This window comes from Octodon degus, unplaced genomic scaffold (assembly GCF_000260255.1).
Source record: "Octodon degus isolate 3935 unplaced genomic scaffold, OctDeg1.0 scaffold00043, whole genome shotgun sequence".
Lineage (NCBI taxonomy): Eukaryota > Metazoa > Chordata > Mammalia > Rodentia > Octodontidae > Octodon > Octodon degus.
Window position 1 is genome coordinate 391,074 of NW_004524619.1, and position 21,228 is coordinate 412,301.

The window sequence follows — 21,228 nt, forward strand, 5'->3', positions numbered from 1 at the left end:
AGAAGAAGAAGAAGAAGAAGAAGAAGAAGAAGAAGAAGAAGAAGAAGAAGAAGAAGAAGAAAGATGATTATGTAGCTATAGAGGGTGTTATGTCATTTGTTGAAAACTGGATGTGTCATTATGTTAAACAATAAAAGCCAGACTCAAAATGACACAGGTTTCCTCTACTATATGGAATATAGAAAAAAAAGATGTCATTATGGTGGAAGGGAAACTTTCTAGACAAGAGGAGGGAAATAAAGGGATGGGGGAAGATAGCTAAGAGAAGATAATAGAGGATAACATTAAAAAATGTTAATGCACATACATGGAAATGAATTGAAATCCAATTGTTTATAAAGTAATAAAAATTATTACTAAAAAGAAAAAGAAAAACACTGATGGGTACAGTGGTATCTGCCTGGAAAACTTAACAAGATCCTATCTCAAAATAAAATAAAAGAAAACAAATGTTCTGATGCAATATAGCTCAATGATAGAGCATCTCTGGGATTGATTCCTAGTCTCTCTCTCTCTCTCTCTCTCTCTCTCTCTCTCACACACACACACACCCATACCCCAATATACTAGAAATAGTCAACAAATTTTACAAATTTGCTAGGCACAAGTTAGTCATGCAAAAATTCTGTTATATTTTTGGACACTAACAATAAATAATCCAAAGTTCAAGCAAGAACACAATTTCATTTACAGTAGCATAAAAATACTATAATACATAGCAATAGATTTAAGCAAGAAAGCATAAAATCATAAACTAAAAATTGCAATGTATTGCTAAGCGAAGTTAAAGCAAACTTTTTAAGCAGTGAGGAAAAACCTCATATGTCTCCACTATCACACTTAGTATTCTGAAGGTGATATTTCCCAAAATGTTCTAAGAATCAATGTTCATTATCAGAAACTCAGTTATCTTTATTCCTGAAATTGCTAAGGTGCTTCTAAATTTCATATGGAATTTCAAGGGGCCCAAAATAATTAAGGCAATCTGAAGATAGATGAAAAATGATAGAAAATTGCATTTGTTCATTTCAAAGTTTCATGCAAAGCTATAGCTAGGAAGACAGTGTGGTACTTACATGCAGATAGAAACAGATCGATAGCACAAAGATTTCAGAAATTAAACTTCACATTTACAACTACTTGCTTTCTGAAGAGGGTCAACGCCATTTGGTGAAGAAGGCAAAATGTTTTTAATGACATCAAGTTGTGGTAAATCTTTAAGTGGAAATTTTGTGGTAAATATTTTGTGGCAACTGGATGTCCACAAACAAAAATCAAACAAGACTGGACCCAAAGTTCATACCATATATAAAAGATAATTTAAATTCAATCAAAGATTTATAAAACTCTTCGAAGAAAGTACATTATGACCTTAGGATAGGTAACAGTTTCTTACATATGAGCCTGGAAGCTTACGGAACCAAAGAAAGAATAGCTAAACTGCAGATTATTGTAACTAGCAGTTTGATGCTTCAATGGATATGATCAAGAAAGTTAAATGGTAGTCTATGGAATGAGAGAAGTTTGTAAATTATATATTTGATAAGGGCCTTCTTTCTAGAACATAACAAAAACTCTAATGAGTAAGCAATAAAAAAAGCAACAATTACCAAGTGGAAGTTGATCTGCATGGCCAGTTCTACAAAGAAGACAGATAACACATGAAAAAAAGTGCCTGTCTCAGTTACTTTTCTGGCATTGCTGGGACAAAATACCAAACACCCAAAAATGAGGAAAGAAAGGTTATTTAGCTGACAGCTAGTGGAGGCTTCAGTCCATATTTGGCTGGCTCCAAGGCGAAGTGGCACAAGACAGAAGGCAGCCATTCGTGGCAGTGGAAAACAGCAAGGAGCAAGAGCAAATGGGAGGAGTAGCAGCAGTGGCAACAGAGAGCAAGTCTGTCTCCCCATATGTTGTATTCAGGCTATTTGCCCCAGGCTGGGTGTAGCACTCACACTCACAAACCCAGCAGCACCTACAACCATCATCCCAGCACTGAATCACGAATTAATCACAAACTCCAGAAGTCCATAAATAAGAATGGTTGGAAAGGAGCTGTAGAGCTCAGAACCTTGCCACAGTGCTTCCTAGAATGTAAAACATTACCATTTTTAAAAAACTTGCCTGGCAGTTCCTCAAACATCTAAAGGCAGACTTAACATATGATCCAACAGATCCATTTCTGGGTATATACTCCAGAGAAATAAAAACATATGTTTGCACAAAAAGTTATGCATGAGTGTTTATAGCAGCGTTACTCATATTAGCTAAAAGTGATAACACCCTATGTGCTCATGATAAAATTGACCAGTGAATTTAACTGGTGAATAGATAGCATGTCATATATTCATGCATTGGAATATTGCTAGGTAGTAAAAAGCACTGAGGTACTGCTCTGCTCCAATGTAATAAATCTTTAAAATGTTAGGCTAAGCAGAAACAACAACAAAAAGAGATAAAGAAAATATTCACAAGAGACATTAAGTTGATGAGTCCATTGACATAAAATGTCCACCTCTGATAAATCTATAAATACAGAATGCAGATTAATAGTGGCTCTCTAGTGCTGGGGACACGAGAGCCACAGTACTGAGAGTTAGCGGCTGCATGGTGTGGGGTTTTTTTTTTTGTAGGGATGAAGTTCATGACTACACTGTCAAATGTTGCACTTTTACAGAATAAATTGCATGACATTAATTACATACAAATAAAATTATTAAAAATAGTTAAAGAGCATGAAAAGTCAGGCTACATTTTTAAATATTATTATAAGTTGCTTTGTTTCTACAGAGCTTATGTTCTGTTCAAACATGTTGCAGATTTCATTTTCCTTATGATTTATTTAAAACTCAAGATAAAGCACCAGGCTTCCTTCATGTACAAGCAAAATAAAATACCAAAGCTGGATGACTGAAGCATTTGAACTAAAGCACACTTGTGTGAGCAGGAATGGATTAAGAAGATACCTTCATCCTCTCAGTTTAACAATGCAGATTTGGTTCTACTTATATTTCTGCTAAACTTGGCAGTTTTATTTCTTTGTAGTTTTATCATGGTTAAGCATTTTGAAACTGGCATACTGTGCCTATTTTCTCTTAAGTCTGTTAAACCCTACAGCATAAACATTTTTAAAAAATAAATATCATGATTTTTTAACATCAGACTATTACAGCTAAAATATTATGTACCAAAATTTAAATGATCTGTAATATAATTTTCTATTCAAATTTCATATTGAGTGTCTCTACAACAAAAAGGAAAGCTTCTCAGGTAAGAGCAGTCACTTTTATGATAAAATGCATTCCCCAAAACAAAACTGCAATACCGTGGATTGAACCCAGGGTCTTCAAACAGAGCTGCAATCCCTCCTCTTTTTTATCTTGAGACAGCATGCAGCTAGGTCACTGAATTGCCCAGGCTGCGCTCGAACTTGTGATGTACCACAGCATCGGTTTCAAATATATTCTTATCATCACTCGTTTTTCAACTCATTCCATAAGCACAAACTCATTTCCCATTTTCTTCTCTACTGCACACTCATATGTCTTAGGAAGGTACGTATACGAGAACCACTTTTGCTAAATTGAATTGCAACTTTGGAAGAGAAAGGTGTCAAGATTTATTGGCCAGGTCCTTAGGAAGCCACTGTGCTTTACATGTGGTTATTAAATGCTCACAACCCTTAATTATATAGTTTAGTGCCAGTTAATAAAAGAAAATGTAAATTTATGAAAGGCAAATACCTTGCTGAAGTCACACAATAAAGATCTGAGTATCTGTCTCCCTCCAGAGCTACTTCCCTTTTTCTGTAGCAAGTTTGTCTTGTTCTGCTGATGGCAGACTATTTTCTTTTGGCGGCCTCCTCGCGGCGTTTTTCTGGGTCAAGCCGATTTCAGAAAGAAGAGCACACTCTCACCCTCACCTACAAACCTTTTCAGAAACGGAGCATTTGACTAACACGGCCCATCCTTCCCCACAGTGACTTTTGTTATTTTCAAAGAACTTCCTTAGCTGCGCACTCTTATTCCGTTGCAAACCCATGGCAGTGTTATTCGAAGAGTGCTAATATTAGTAGCTGCCCTACATCTTTTCAACTCTCTTAACTGCTCAGTCAATGCAGGCTACTGCCGACATGAATCCTTTCATACTTTTTTACATATTGCCAACCAATTATCATTATGAAATCTGCGCATCGATGGAAAATTTGTTCATGCCTTAAATCTTTAAGCAAATGCCACAGCAGAGATGCTACAATGCTCTCACGGTTCACACAATACCTCGCATAGATTTGGATTTGCCTTGATTTGTGGCAGCCCTACTGACCCGCTGTATATCCCATATGTATTGATTTTTTCTTGCTTGCTACTAACCAAAGAATAAACAATTGATAAAGCAATCAACTGATCATGTGTATGAGAACTAGGAAATAGACAAAGCACAAAAAATTAAGTTTGAACTTAAAGTATTTTTTCTCTCTCTCTCTCTCTCTTTTTTTTTTTTTTTTGGATTTTAGGTAAGGGTCTACAGGGTGTTCAGGGTCTCATGACTAGATTGGACTCATAGTAGGGATCTACCTGTTTACAGCCTCCCAAGAGCTGGGATTACAGGTGTGCGTGACCACGCCCAGTCTCAATTACTGTCTCAGCTGGCCCTGGGGGTGGGCCAGCACGGCAGGCCCGGGTATTGAACACCTGGCCCCTGAGCCTGCTTGCAGGTGCTCTAATCCGCTGAGCTATTTGGCTGGCCCTTAAAACATATTTTTGTATATAAACAACAGTACAGGAAATATGCAAAACAAAACTAAGAAATTCTGAGTGGCAGTTTTATAATTTGAAGCCAATCTAGATTTGTATTCTGGTTTTGTGGCCTCTAATGACCTACTCAAACCATCAGGAGTGTATAAGCTCTATGTAAATAAGAATTTTCTGTTTAAGCTTCAACAGTGAAGACATGAGATAATTTATAATAAGGGAAATCAAATTTTTTGAGGAAGTTGGGCCATTGACATTACATCTTGACCTTTCTATTCCAATGTATGACAAGATAAAAATATTTATGTCCTCTTCCTAGAAAAGAAATCACAGATACAAAATAGTACTGAAGAAATATTTATTTGTTTTAACATTTCCACCACTTTCCCACTTTGCCAAAAGAAAATAATGTATTCAGATATATAGCCTTGAGGTATAAGCACTTCCCCTCCCTAGAGGAATCATTATCTCTAATAGTTGAGCCAAGAGATAGCTCTTAAAACCATTAAATATTCTTATGCATTCAAGAATGAATTCAAACAGTATTAACGGATGGTTTAGCTGAGAACAATATGTGAAAAGAAATTACAGTGAATACTAATATCCAGTTCTTCAGTGAGACATTTGGTCCTGCTATGTAGTCCAGGCTGGCCTCAAACTCCAAGAGATCCTCCTGCCTCAGCCTGAGCTCTGGTATTATAGGTGTGCACCCCCACACCCAGCTTTATGATGTATTTATTTTTTAATGAATTTAGGACAGGGTCTACAGGGTGTACATGGTCTCACAACATAGGTCAGACTCGTAGTGATTCTCCTGTTTTCAGCCTCCCAGTTGCTAGGATTACAGGCACATACAATCACACCCAGTCTCAGTCTCCAGGCTAGGGCTAGCACGGCAAGCCAGGGAAGGAACCTCGGCTGCTGTGCTCTGCCTAAGTAGGCACTTCAGTCTGCTGAGCTATCTGGCCAGCCTCAATAGCCTATTTTTACTTTTTTAAAATTATGTATTTAGTACAGGGTTTACAGGGTCTCATTACACAAATCAGACTTGTAGTGATCCTGTTTTCAGTCTCCCAGGTGCCACCGCACCCAGTCTTTATGATGTCTTTTTAACAATTTGAATGATCTTGTCTTTGAGTAAGTCCTGGGACTTAAGGGCCTTCAATACAGTTAGTATACTATTTAATTTTTCCTTTTCTGTCTTGTTACTATGTTTCATTGCTAGCAGCAATCTCAGTGTCAGAGAATGTAGGTACAGAGGGAGAGATGGCTCTTAACCTATATCCTCAGAAGCTGAAAGAAATACAAATTTAAGAGAAAACTGGATTTTATGATAAGCTGTGAAATCTTTCATTATTTCAAATAACTAGAAATTAAATGTCATTATATAACTCTCCTTTGTACAATTTGCATCACTGCCAACCATTTTCTAAATGTACCTGTGGTTTCCCCCTGGGGGTCATCATAGAATGTAACTTTTCAGTCCTAGAGAGGGGTTCTATTACTCTGCACCAGCTCATGGGCCCTTGCCAAGGTCTACCCAGAAGGTGACCAGAAACAATCCTATGTCTTCCTGTATTTTTCTCCTGAGAAATCTTTCTGTCCTCTTTGCAGCCAGACCTGCACAAAGAGTCTCGGCTGGCTACTTCTTCCTTGCTTTTTTGTAAAATGCTTTCGAGTTGCCCATCATAGTCTGGCAGAGGAACCTACCTGAAGGAGCCTTTTGTCCTCAAGCTTAATTAAGTCATTAACATTCATTCACTCATTCATTCATTCATTCATTCATTCGTTCATTTATTCATTCTACTCTTCTTCCATGCTGCCTGGGTCAGCTCTGTTAAACTGCATCTGAATTGTCTCTGTTTTTATTTATTGACTTTAGAAGGAAGAAACTCAAACTAAGGCAATACTCAAGAAATTTCTCTGTTTCTCTGTTCACACTAAGTGGGTAGAAAAGGTAAATTTTATTGCAATAGACAGCAGATAAATGGCTGCCCAGGGCTGGATGTAGGCATAAGGATTAAGTATAAATGTGTGTGAGTGATGTTACTGGGAGCATAAAATAAAATTTAACAATTATTTCTTGGTGATAGTTTAATCACTCAATAAAATTACTGAAACTCATTAAATTATGCTTAAAATGGGTGAATAGCAAAGTTGTTTGTAAATAATTAGCTTATATTTTTATTAGTGAATGTTTGTAATACAGAATAGTGATGTTATTTGGGGGAATTGGTACATGTATGTGACAATATATCTTGATGATTTTCAATGCCTTTATCTTTTTTTTTTGTCTCTTTAATTTGGTACAGGGTCTCATTACACAGCTCGGATTTGTAATGATCTTCCTGTCTGAGCCTCCCCAGTGATGGGATTATAGGCATGACTGGTTTAGTAGCCAGCTCAGCACAGGCCAGCATGGTATGTGGTGCCAGGGATCGAACTTGGGTCCTCACTAGGCTTAGTCCACTGAGCTGTCTCCCTGGCCACCCTCCTGATTCTTTTACTCACTTCCTTCAGTCTACTTTCTAGTTTCCTATGATATCTTTTACTTTATTCATTTACATTTAGGTTTTCATATGAGACAAAAAGTGATAAAAATTTATTTTGGATAGATAGTAAGGATAGGTAGTCAGATCCATGGAACAAACTGCTCAAAGATAGAGAGCAAATACATGTCAGAGAAATAATAGAATTTAGGCCCTTTGATTATTCTTAAAAATTGCATTTTTCTTTGAACTAATGATGTTACTTTAAATTGGTTAAAACCAAAGGACACAAAAATTAGAAAAGTGCCAATTAAAATATCATTGTACTTACGATATTATCATAATTATAACTTCTTTTGTGCTTTTTATGTTAAGTGATTTGCCTAAATTTTATCATGTACTTTCACAGTGGACTCAAGGATAAGCTTTATTACTACCTCTTTGTTTCCTTTTTTTTTTAACTACCTCTTTCTTGTACTTAGGGACATGGAGCTACAGGGCAAGTGACTTGTCAGAGGTCATGTAAGTCACTGAAGGGCTGAGGAGGAGCTCAACTTTGGTGGGCAAATGAGTAAGCACATGCCTCTAACTTCCACCTCCTACTACTTTTCCAGGAACTGGGATTTATATCTCCTCTTACTCCACCATCATGACCAAAGAGAGACTTCCATACCTCACTGTTGAGTTTGCTTATCTGTTGCTTGGTCTCCTCTGCTTTGATGAAGAGAACAGCAGTTCCGATCTCTGGGTCTGAAAAGTGATGCACACAGAATGAGTTGTTTAGGAATAAATTTCATATTTGAGAATTGAAGACAATTGAAGTAAGAAAGAAAGCCTGGGGCCCAGGCTCAGTGGAGTAAGTGCTTCCCTGGCAAGTGCAAGGACCTGAGTTCAATCCCCGGTTTCGCAAAAAAAAAAAAAAGAAAGCAAGAAAGCAAGCCTAAGTTATCATCTGGAACCTTTCATAATGTCTGTACATTGTAGTTTTGTGTCTAGAATCATGTACTTCTCTGGATGGTGCCTGATACACTCTTTGGAACCAGGCCCACCACTTGGTGGTGGCTTTGATTGCATTTATTCATGGCAAATCTCCTGTTATCCTGAACATAATCATCACTAAATACTGAAATGGCACATTTTTCTCTTTTTGACAATTCTCTAAAATTGTTAACACAGTCAGAACGCGTGCGTCAGTAAAAGGATGTTCTTTTTCTTCTCTCTTTCTCTTCTAAACATTAATTCCTATACTAATGGGAACATTGTCTCCAAATCTATTTCATCTTTTGCATTTTTCCTGCATCCTCTTGTGTCACTCTAAGGGGTAATCTCTCCCATTTTCTAGTTCTTTTGCTTTTCTACTTCTTTTTCTCTACCTTACCCTTCCAAGTACATTTATTTCTGTCCAGGACAAAAAGTACAGATGAATCAGTGCTAGCTGGAGTGGAAAAGATTGGACAGAATCAATTTCCCTCTCTTTTTCTTTTTAATCATACTAATTCTCATCAATTAGGAGTAGAAAAACTTGCTAGGGTTGAGAGAGCCACTCAGAACAGTCCAAAGCAGAGTAATAAAAGCTTGCTTTGCAGAGATATTTTGCAGAGGTAACCCCATCATTCAACAAATGATTGTAGGTACTATATAATAGGCCAACACTCCTTCATAGGAGACATCAATAAATACAGAAAATCCAGTTCACCTGCATAGAGCTTAGAATCTGGCAGGGAACAGAGATACTTCAAAATACCTATGCCATAGGTTTGTGTTTCATCCTAAGGGCACTAGGAAACCATTTCAGAGCTTTAAGCCTGGTAGGAAGAGTATACTAAATATTTTCACTATGCACAGAATGCAGTGTGAGACCAAAAAAGAGACTTTGGTACAAACAAAAAGGAAAGACAGAATGGATATGGTTAAAAGAAAAAAAAAAAAAAAAAAAAAAAAGGAGAGGCAGTGAGGGGAGAAGCATGGCAATGTACAAAACTGGGATATTTAGGGGACAGAATAAAGAACCTGTATTGCTTGAATGGATGAGTGTAAGGATAGCGGGTGGGGCAAGGGAAAGGAAGAAGCTAGGAGAGCTGTGAAAACAGAAATCCATGCATGGTCATGGTGAGGTTTTGTGCATTTTGTCTAGGTGAACCAAACAAGAAAGCTTATTGTTTCAATCTGCCACTGGCTTTTCATGGCAAATATATTAGGTTGACTATGATAGGATTTCTTTGACTTTTCCCCTTGAGTCCCCATGAAGTCTCTCAAGATCCCCGCAGTTTCCTCAGAAGGTGACAGGTGGTAGAAAGATCATGACTGAGGTGAAATGTTGCTACGCTATGAGACAGAACCCCCCAAAGACCAGATTATAAATTCAAATGTCTTTCTTCAGTGTGGTTTCCTCCATGCTGAGATTTGCTAATTAGCAGAAAATTTTTATGTGAGGATCCCAAAATTTGGTGGATGGGAGAAGAAAATGGGTAATGAATTGCCATTTTGCACTGGGTAGCTTGGAAATGATCGTTTTTGTGTTAGCTTTGCCTGCTTAAGGCTTGTTCACATTCTCTCTTTATTAACTACAGATTCAGAGCACTGTGTCTTTAAGGTTTGTCAATTCTTCCCTTACTCATGTTGACGGATGTTTTTTATAGCCCATAAATTCAGGATTAGATCAGAGGGATGGTGAGGTGGGGTGTTCTGGGCTTGATTTAGGAGATCTACATTAGTTCAGTATCATTAAGGATAACATTTCCTTTCCTATAGTTCTTTATCACTTTCAACAAGCTAACATCATTCTGAAAGTTGTCTATCCTTGGATAAATTGCAAGTTCATGAGCTCTTACCCAATGAATTTGTTAAACATTGTTCCTACAATGCATTTCATTTAGATAATATTTTTGTGAATTAGTCTCAATATAAAATAGGAAATCATAGGTACTACCTGAAGAATAGGAATAATTTGACTCTCCTGGTATGTTACTTACCTTGTTTGCTAAGTGGGAAGGCATGGAGTATGGACAAGGGCACAATGATAAACAACTTCTTTATAATTTAGAAATGGCACAGACATATCAAATTATTCAACAACATTGTTGGAATTCTATTATTGGTAGAAAACTCCCAACAGCAATGAAATAAAAGAACCTTCCAAAAGTAACATTACAAGTTCAAAAGAAATATCACACCAAGACAGAAGACAGAAGAACTTACCTCCAAGAGGTGGGGAAATTGTGGATTCTGGTCTCATTCGTTCAGAGCCAAAATCGAAAGTCTGACTCTCTTCACTGCTATTTCCATCTTCAATCCCATCAACAATTCTATTTAAAAGAAAGGACACCAGTTGGCTGTACACTTACATTCATGAATGCTAGTTATGTTTAGAAGACTTCAAAAATGCTTCTATTTGATTTCTAATGTTTATACTAAAGTTTATTGCTAATGACATAAATTCCCTCTTAAAACTAATTTTTTAAAATCTGAAGTGCATTTTATAATTATGGAACATCTTAATTTACACTAACAAAAATTAATTTACATTAACAATATTTCAGGCACTTACTCATCTTCTAAGCCAAATGGTTACTATATTGTATAGCATGGTTCTACTATAAAAAACAGAAAATAAAAGTCACTTGTAAATTACCACTATTGACAACATTTTAGCATATGTTCTCAAAATCTTTCTGTAAGGGAAAAACACACTTTTTAGAAACAAATGTAGGCTCACATTATATATATGTCTTTTTTGCATATCTGACATATAAGCCTTGTATTTAAAATTTATTACTTTTTATTTTTGTAAAAATTTAAGAACCAGAAGAGTTAAGCATTGTTTTCAAATTAACGATCCTCAAATGAATCTCTGAATATTTAATATTCACTCATGTATCACTAAAACTGTTTTGCTTACTTCTTTCCTTAATATTCTCTCCTAATGGATAATTTGTGTTCTTCGAGTGACTCATTATACCACAAACATCACTTAGTTTATGAGCGGAGAAACAAGTTTGAGTCCAGGTTTGAGTATTGAATATCTCTGAAATATTAATCTATGACATAGGGATAAATCTAAATTTCTAAGGTAATTTTGCTTGCAATTAAAAATCAAACTGAGGATCTGGGGACATGGATCAGTGGTAGAGCTCCTGCCTTGCACACACAAGGCCCTGAATTCAATCCCCAGCACTATAAGAACAAACAAATAAATGGCCTTGATACTTATTGAAGAAAGAAGGAATAAAACTAAGCTTCAACTGCATAAAATATTAAGGAGAATAGAATAGAAAGTAAAACTCAGCTCCTCATTTACTTTATGGTTTCAGCTTGCTGCTCCTTGAAACTCTTGGTAAGATGACACATTAATGGAATAACATTGATAGACGTCATCTCTTTTACTTTGATTATAAGTTCATAAATTCAAACACAATGTAGAAAAATTAGTTAATAAGTACAACCAAAGGAATCTAAAGAGAGAACAAAAGGAATGAGTCCTTTTGAAAATATTATTAAAAATCATTCATTCCCCTACTGTTCACACACCTGTGCAAATACTCAAAATATTGCACATGAGATTCAGGGAAACCAAAGAATCCAGGCCATGAACTTGGGTAGTAGAAAGGCCCCAATGGCTGATGAACTTACTGTATACGTACTAGTCTGTACTAAAGCTAATCTCACATGGGAAAGAGTTAGACAATGGAAACCCTTACCTTGGACTGAGGTCTGGAGGTCCAGCAGTATTCAAAATGGAAAGTTGCAATTTCAAGTTCTTATCTCTTTTTTTATTGTGGTTAGGAGGGTCTGTCTCCTGCTTGGTTTTAGGGGAATTTGAACTGGAGACTCTCATGGGAGAGTGGAAAGGCATTGTTCCTGAGGCCAGCTGCTTTAAGCTTAATCCTAGGTAGCTTTTATTGCTTCCAACCTTCTTGTTGCGTGAGGAGGACGATCGTCTGGTGTAGATGGGAGACAAGGAGGCCGTTTCCTCTTCTTCCCCCTCTTCCTCCTCTTCTTCATCTTCCACAATGGATGGGAGTCTCTTGTTGATGCTACCATTCCCCTTTGGCTCAGCCTAAATCAGAAGATGATAAAGATTAGTATAGATTGTAAAGACTTGTGAAAATAGATAGCATTTATGCTGGAGGTTCCATCAAGAAAAGTCAAATTCCTTAGAGGATTTCACTGAAACCGAAGTCTTTGTGGATTTGCTAGTTTTTCAGGAAATAAAAAGTCTCCTACTTCTGATCTTATTTCTTTCTTCCTGAGTTTAGCCCTTGACCCTTCTTAGTTCCATTGTTTAAACTGTCCCAGTGGGGAAGCTGTGTGAAAGGTGTATTTTAGAGAGTTTGTTTACAGGTTTTAGTCAGCTAGTCACATGAAATATATGATGGTATGTTCTTAAGAATAAAGACATTTTCAATTCCAATGAAAAGTTTTGTTCTCTAAAATTCTAAGATCTTTAGTAGAACTTTACAAAATAGAAGTCACCCTGCAAAATCCTATTATCCTTCAAGAATAGAAGTCTTTTTGGGTCACATAGGTGGAGAAAGATACAAAGCATTCTCAGCTCCTCTGCTTCTTCCTGTTCTTATACTCCTAAGTCACTTACAAGAAGTAGAGTAAACCACACAGTCTGATGCCTTTGAAGTTTCTTGAGACAGGAAGAGAAAGACAGGCTTTGCCAAAACCCCTTCTAAGACCATTGGAACTTTAGGCTGGGTCATTCAATGTTGTTAGCTAATACGGAAGATGGGAAAAGACAGTTGAAGTGCTGATAGAGAAACAAGGGTGAGAAGGCAGCATAAACTAACCTAGTGGCTCTAAACAAAGTCACTGTAACAGTCTCTTGCTTTGCTTCAGATAGGGCTCCTCTGGGGATGTCCAGAGGTCAATTCATTCCAAAAGGCTGATTCTTTTTTGTGTGCATGTCTCAGTTTTTAGAGATACAATTATTTATACTTGATTAATAATAACCTATTACAAATTATGATGTTAAATCTGAAAATCCCTAAGATTATTATTTAAATCTCTTGAATTGTCAACTTTAGCTTCAATAAGCATCTAGTTGATTGGTGCAATTGTATTTTGTTATAATATAGTTGTAATGATGGATATAGAAAAATTATGGTTGATGGCAGGCAATAGTATATTCAATTTATGCTGTAACTCATAAGTGGAATGGATAGTTTGCACATAATTTTTTTTGCCTAGACCTTAATGGTTCAAATTTTCTGAATAAAATGATGCTTCTAGATGTTTCTCTTCAGCTAGATAATGATTATTTTAATAAATGGTGAAGCTGTAAGTTCTTTATTGGGGTAGCTTGGTGTTGCTTTTATTTGTTAGTTTTGTTTTCCCCATGTGATAGTTAACTGATTGTGTCAATTAGAGTACAAAAATACTCAACTAAATTGGATCAGCATGTCTGAGTGTGCCTGAGGGATTTACTGAAGACAGAAGGCCCACTCTGGTTATGAGTGATACCAAGCAACAGGCTTGTCCTCTGAATGGAATAAAGAGGAAATGAGGAAAGATGGATCAGCTTCAGTTTCTTCAGAGCTGCTCCAGTCTGCACCTTCACCTTGAATGTCACCTCCTCACTTCCAGCCTAGACTTCAGCCTTCAGTAAAGACCCTTCAGCTTTTTGCCACAGATCTTTCAGCCTCACAACAGGGACTTGCACAGGACACTGTAGTGAGATCTAAGCCTTAAACTGGATCCTTTGGGTCTCCCATGCACAGACAGCTCTTTTGCATGTTTGCCAAGCAGACTCTGGGCAGCTATTGTAAGCAAATCTTATAAATTCTTATATATTTGTATATTTTGCATTAAATATGTTTCTCTAGTATGCCCTGACTGATGCACCCTAGCATTTAAAAACTCTATATTTTAATTGAAAATGGATCCACATAGAATTTCAAGGGGACATTTGTATACTAGCTTCATGAATCCGAAAAATTAGCTAAGTTAGCTAAAGATACAACAGAGCAAAGTTATAAAAGAAATGGAAAATAATAAATACATGCAGTTTTTAGTTAGACTTCTGGTCATATTTACATTGAAATTTCAATTATTTTACTCTTTAAAGTAGGCTTTATTTGTTCTAATAGAATCCTCCTACTTATAACCTAACTATTGCTGGTATTTCTACAAAATAAGTTTCATACTTCCATTTTATCAAGGAGATTTGGGGACTTGGACAAATTGCTTGGAAACTGCCTCTTCTAATTAATGCAAAATACATTATGTATACAAAGAGTTAAATGTCCTACCTATGGTCATCACAGACAGGACCTATGTTTATTGTGTGCTTGGACACAGCCCGTATTTCCTTCTATGCAGGTAAACCAGTTACTTTTTTCAGGCCATTTGTACAGAACAACTTCCATCCCTTGTGGAGATAGATTCTTCTGTTGTACATTGCCATAAAATTCAATACCAGAATTCTTGTTGTCTGATCCCTTTGTTTTATCCCTGGCATATGCTTTCATGAAGGCAATGGGGTTTTTATACTTATAACTAAAAGAATCTCATGTCAGAGTCATGACATTTTACTGGAATAACCACTTCCAACTCTCATATTGCTAAGCAAATCTATCTTGACTAGAGAAGTAGTGGAACAAAATCTCATGGCTGAATTAATGGATTTTCTGTTACACAATCCTAGAAGTCCCATGAACTGTATTATTGGTTGACCTCTTGGTTTACTTGCCTATTAACTAAGAATGGTGTGCAGGAAATATTCACTACTAAGTAATGGAAATTAAGCAATTAGTCATATATAGAGAAAACATTGAATAAGCACTTGCTCATGCAAGATGATGATCAAAAATCATTGGAAAATTATTAGTAATGTACTTGACCAAAGATCACCTTTCTCTCTTTGTCACTTATTTAGATGATGAGTCTAGGTTCTGGGATATAAATGGGAAGGTTTTTAGGAAATTTAAGAAAGGCTACTAGAAATATGGGAGCTTCAATCTCATTCTTTCATATGTCTTTGACTGACAGTCTGAAATGTAGGTAAAATCATGGCTAGCCAATAAGTACCCTGGAAGATTAGGACATCTTGAAGAAGGAAACCATATATAGAGGGTGCTGAAGCAGAAAGAAGAAGCTCAAGGGCGTTATTGAAATACTCAAGTTATTCCTTCTCTCAACTTAAGAAATAAATAAACATCTATTTTTAAAGCTCTTGTTATCATAGTTATTTTAACACTGAAAATGAACCTTAGTCTAAACTATACAGAAGAACATGTTTTTGAAGGTTAATTATCGTATTATTGTGACAGTTCTTCATTTTTGCAATTTCATGAAAGAGTGAGGAAAAAAAGCCAAAGTTCTCTTTCTAAGAAAAGGGGTATAAAATATTTGAGGACAAGTTAGCACTTCTGTGAGGAAAGGCTATTTGGGGAAAAGTGAAACATAAAAACCATTTTGTTTTTTGATGAGGGATTTTGTGGAGGTGAAAGAGAAAAACCAGAGAGAAAATCTAAAGAACTTGATCAAAAGCACAGAGATACTCTAGGAGGTTTAAATAAATTTCTCAATATAGTATAATGTAATATTAAATGTAAACATTATTTCTTTCCTCTCTTCTCAGTAAATTATCAACATCTTCATAATGTGTAACTAAATCTATTGTGTCTCTCTGTGTATGAAAGTCGTTGAGTTCTGTAGAAAGAATAACTGAGATGGAGAAAAAGAAAAAAGAAGGATGGAATATATGATAGTTAAGATAACTGTTCCAGTAATTTCTATTAGTTCATTGAAAGGAACAGATATTTTTTGATCAGTCTCACACCATGCCTATATCTGGTAATCTCAGTAACATTTTTGAAGATAACAATATGCCACTTAATAAAGATTGTTAATTTCCTATTAAAAAAAAAAAAACATACCTGTGAGACTGTAGATTTATTTGATAATCTTGATATCACCTGAAAAAAACAACAGAAGTTTTAGCAATCATGTAAGCTTTTTGCAGTGATTTGAGACTGACTTAAAAACAGGATACATATTTTTAGGGAATACATGTTTGTGGAGAGTTATGCATCCACCTACATAAGCTAAAGGAGAGCAAAACACCTCCGGAAAGTTCTTGAAAACACCTCCTCCATTCCGCCCTCTAGCGCCTCTACTGGCCAGTGGGTCTAATGATCAAAGCAGCAGCGAGTTGAGCGTTGACTACAGCACACTGCACTCAGAAAGGATCACTGCTGTAGTGTGCATATTGCCCATATTTTCCATTTGATGTCTCACCATTTCTCCTTTAGTTTTTATTCTTCCTGTCCCTTGTACCACTTGTATGCTGCCGTCTTTCATTTTTTCCCTCTAGCTGTGTGAAAATTGATCTCTATGGCATCTTATTTAATCTTATTACTTTTTATTTATCTACCTCCTCTTCTTGCTTGAGTACTAGTGGGGAAATCACATCCCCTTATTGTCCCATATTTTTTCCTGATGTGATACTCCTGTGGAGTAAGGTTAGGTTTCCTAAGGGTTGTATGCTCTTACTTAACTGAATCTAAGATCCAATCAATTGCAAAATAGAAAAAGATACTACTAACAAAATTGTGATAATATCATTGTTTGTGAGAATTTTCAGTTTCAGAGATGCTAAAATGTGGAAGGAAATGTATATCTTAAAATCCCTTAAACTTAAATCTCAGAATAAGTCTCATATAGCTGTGGTACCATGGAAGACTATATTAAATACATGCATTTTCCATGAACTCTAAAAGGGCTCTGAAAATTATGTTATGTCCTGAAAATATACTGGTATCATCTACATTTTTTGCTTACTTACACTTCTTTCATTTTAATGTGGTTTCAGATTTTATAAATTAATATAATTTTATTCAAATGTAAAAAATGCATTTGAAAATGATCAGTTTACCCCTAGATGATTTGAAAAATAGATGTGTTATTATTTATACAAGCATGAGTCATTATTTCTGTGCAAATATGTTTCATCAATGTTTAATTTTATCAAAGCAGTCAGCCCATTCTGCATCTGTTTAGTTGCCTAAATATACATTAATCAGAAACATTTTAGACATAAGTCTTGTAATAATTCCCAAAACAGTGACAAATAAAGTGGCTGAATAATTAAAAATGTGAAAAATAAAACAAAATTATGATGGTAAACACAACAGTGTGTCTAAAAGTCTTTCAGGAAGAGCTTCAGTTATGGCAAAAATATCTCAGTGAAATTCAGAGGGCCCAAACACCTCCTGATTGGAGAAGGCCTCAGAATGGTGAGAGAGGGGAGAGAGAGAGAGAGCGAGAGCAAGAGCTAGAGCGAGAGGGAGAGCGAGAGAGAGAGCGAGCGAGCGCACTGGACCTTCTAATCTGGTAGGGCTTCCCCCTCCTGCCTTACTACTTCTATTAATTCTGTCAAGCTGCTGAGTTCCAGAGTGTTTTCCACATTGGTGCTTCTCAAACATACATGTGCTCATGAATCCCTTAGTGATCCTGTTAGAGTGCAGGTGGTGGTGCAGAAGGGCCAAAAGAGAGACGGACTTTCTCGTGGTTCCCAGGCAGCACTGATGCCACGGGCCACGTGCGAACTTTGGAGAGCAAGATTATGTAACTAAGTCATAGTCAGTATAACCCTGTCACCTGTCAATTAGCTGTCATGTGACAAGCGCCCTGACAAATGTCTCCCAGGCCTTGTGTGCATTAATTCTGCTGGCAGGTCTGGAAGTTATTTTTAATCTCCCTTTTGCTGAAGAGGAAACAAATTTTTAGACCAAGTTACGTGTTTTTGCTCAAGGCTACAAGGTAGTAATGGACTAGGAGCAGGAAAATGAACACGGCTTGACTGTTTTGAGGACAGAATATAATAATGTATTTTAAAATTGCTTCCATGCAATATATTTATATTCCTCTTGGTTTTTTCCTTTTTGCCTCTGGTTACCTTGGGTAACTCAATATCATCTTTTTCAAAATTACTGATGGCTAAAAGTGAAGTAGAATCAAGCAAACTTTATATATATATATATATTTTTTTGATATGTATTAAACTTAATATATATTATGTAATACATATTAAACTTAATATATGATGAGTAATTTTACAAACTATAAACATAATTTTATTTTTATACAGTATTAATCAAATTACTTAAAGAAAGTTTCATTGTATATATATTTTTAAATTTGATACAGGGTTTCAGTACACAGCTCAGACTCATAGTGATCCTCCTGTCTCAGCATCCCCAGCACTGGGATTACAGGCATGTACCACCACACCCAGTTTTAGTTGCACAGCACTTTGTACCAGGGATCGAACCCCGATCCTTGCACTTTCCAGGCAGGTGCTTAGAACACTGAGCTGTCGCCCCAGCCCAGTACAATAACATGTTGATTAAGAGAGCGAGAATTTCCTGCTGATCCAGATTCTGTGAAATACAAAATTGTTAGTTAAATAGGAACTTGGGATTTTAAAGTTACGTGTGATCAGAGAGTGCCTGCCACAATGTTTTCCACATCTAGCAAACAAAAGAATGCTGCAAGAAGCTTTCTTTAAAAAATGAGATTCTTCCCTGAGGGGTGGAGTCTAGGACCTTCTTAGGAGAAGCCTGATCACTGACACTGAGTTCACCAGGCATAGGAGGGGTCCAGAATAAGTGATTTTCCTGCTTACTCTCTTAACTCTGCATTGATGGAGAGGCCTTTTGAGAGGGATGATGTTAAGAGTCTGCATTTTTTTTTCTTGTAAAAATGCTGTCAAGAAAAGTTAGTGTGGGCATTTTGGGTTGTATACTATGTTGTTTTACTGCAGCCTATAATAACCCATACTAGTTGAAGTGGAGGTCCACCCCTCTTGCATTAGAGGAACAACCTTCCCTATTTACAAGAACTCTTTGAGATCCCTAGATAGAATTCTGAAGACCAGAAGGTGAGGTTCATGAGAAATACAGTGAGAGGGTCAATAAAGTAATGATGGATTTATTGATGGAGCTGAGCCAGTGTAAGGCCTCCAGTTGTGTTTTCTTCCACACTTACCATTGCCCACACTTAAGATTAGAGAAAGCTTTTATGCTGTTCAAAATGTGCATCAGTCAAATGTTCTACGTAGAACAGATAATTGAAGCGAGGCTAAAATAGTTTCTGATCTTCGACTGCTCAATGTCAAGTGATGAAAACAGAAAATATATTTGTCAAATGACCAATGCCATTGACTTTCTTTCCACACATTTATTTGCTGCTGGGCAAATATATGAAAAAACACTTAAGGGTACTGGTCACTCGAGAAATGCAATTTAAAACAAAAATGAGATTCCATCTCATTCCAGAGCAAATGGCTGTCATCAAGAAATCAATCAATAACAAATGTTGGTGAGGATGTGGAAACAAAGAGCCCTTCTTTTTGGGAGTATAAACTGGTAAATCACTATAAAAATCAGTATGGGGATTCCTCAAAAAATAAAAACTAGAGGTTCCAATTGACCAAGCTGTTCTTCTTTTAGGTATCTTCCCAAAAGAGTTACAAATATCACGTCACAGTGATATATGCATACCCAGGTTTATAACAGCACAATTTATACAAGACAAATGTTGGAAACAAATCATGGGTCCATCAAAAGTTCAATGGACAGAGAAAATGTGTTCATGTACAATAGAGTACTACTATGTCATAAAGAAAGATAAATTTGAATCATTTGTAGAAAAATGGTTGTACCTCCAGACTATTTGTACTTCTAAACAAATGAAATAAGTTGAGTGCACACACACACACACACACACACACACACATGCACAAAGAGACTCCAATGTGTTAACTCTGATGAGTGAGTCTCTTTCAGTTGATGGTGGCGGTGGTGGGTCATCAAGCTTTACAAGGTTTTTAAGGTCAGATTTAAAAGCCGAGATTTAGTTCAGCTCCTTAACTTTTGAAATGAAGAAGCTCTGTGATGTTGAGATGATTTGATCACTTTAAGCTCTACCAGGAGCCCTGCATCTTCACTTCTAATGCTCCTTACACTAAACTGTGTGCTTTCTCTAACACTTTCTTTAATAATGTTGCTACAGGGGCTGAAAGATTGTCATGGAGTTCATCTCGGTGGCTTGAAATGGATCTAGGGTGAGCGAGACAGGGATTAAAGGTGCATGATACCTATATGGGTTTGACATAGTTCAGGGTGTGGATAATGAAAGCTCCATTCTGGTTGGGAATGGCACTAGGTAATAGGTTTATAACCTGGATGGAATAGTATAAAGGGACGTAGGGAAGGCAGGCTTGCTGATGCGGCTTGCTGCTTCCTGCCTCCTGCTTGCCATGAACTATTTCTCCTTGTGATGCCTCTGCCATGTTGCTCTGCCTTGGAGCCCACCAATTATGGTCAGAAACATCTATAGACTGTGACCTCATTTTTCCTTCTTTTAATTGTGGGTGTTAGCTCTTTTGTTTTAGCAATAAGAAAAGTAACCAAGACAAAATGAAATGCATGCTCTGTTGTAGAATCTAATCTGATATTGCTATAAAGCAGAACCCCCCAAAAACCTATGAATACTGGATTACTAAAACACTGTTTTAAACTGTTCAATCATAAATCTTCCTGGAAATATGATACATTATGAATATTCTCTTTCCATAGGAAAGGTGAGAGAAAAAAATCTATGGGTGCAATCTATGTAAGGTACACATTAATTAACACCATTTCATTTTTCAAGAGAATTCAAAATTTTTGAAGAAGGTAGCCTCACCCAATTTTATACATTTTTAGGAAAAAGAAAGAATATCTGGTCATCTCTAATGGGATTGTTTTTAGAAACTTTGCGCTACGGAAGTTGGAAAAGTTAATAGGAAGTAATGTGATATAAGAAATGGTAGTCATTACAGCAGTCTTGATAGAGATAGAGAGTTAAAGAAATCTCAGCCCATTCATAACTTAGAATTTTGCCTTTCAGTCTCTTGGAGTGGGAGAAGAAGGGTGTGCATGAAAAGATATCTTGGCATAAAATTATCACGGAGAGAGGTGAGACTTGATAGCCTT

The 21,228-nt window shown here is 36.5% G+C and overlaps 1 protein-coding gene across 1 annotated transcript in view; it reads right to left on the reverse strand.

Annotated features, from left to right (window-relative positions):
• Window positions 1-21,228, reverse strand: part of Kcnh8 (potassium voltage-gated channel subfamily H member 8) — a 393,302-nt gene that overhangs the window by 15,820 nt on the left and 356,254 nt on the right. The window contains exons 12-15 of the mRNA XM_004631594.1: window positions 16,126-16,164; window positions 11,938-12,296; window positions 10,439-10,545; window positions 7,914-7,990 (exon numbers count right to left, since the gene is read on the reverse strand). Coding sequence (XP_004631651.1) covers window positions 7,914-7,990; window positions 10,439-10,545; window positions 11,938-12,296; window positions 16,126-16,164 — 582 coding nt within the window. The remainder of the gene's footprint in view (window positions 1-7,913; window positions 7,991-10,438; window positions 10,546-11,937; window positions 12,297-16,125; window positions 16,165-21,228) is intronic.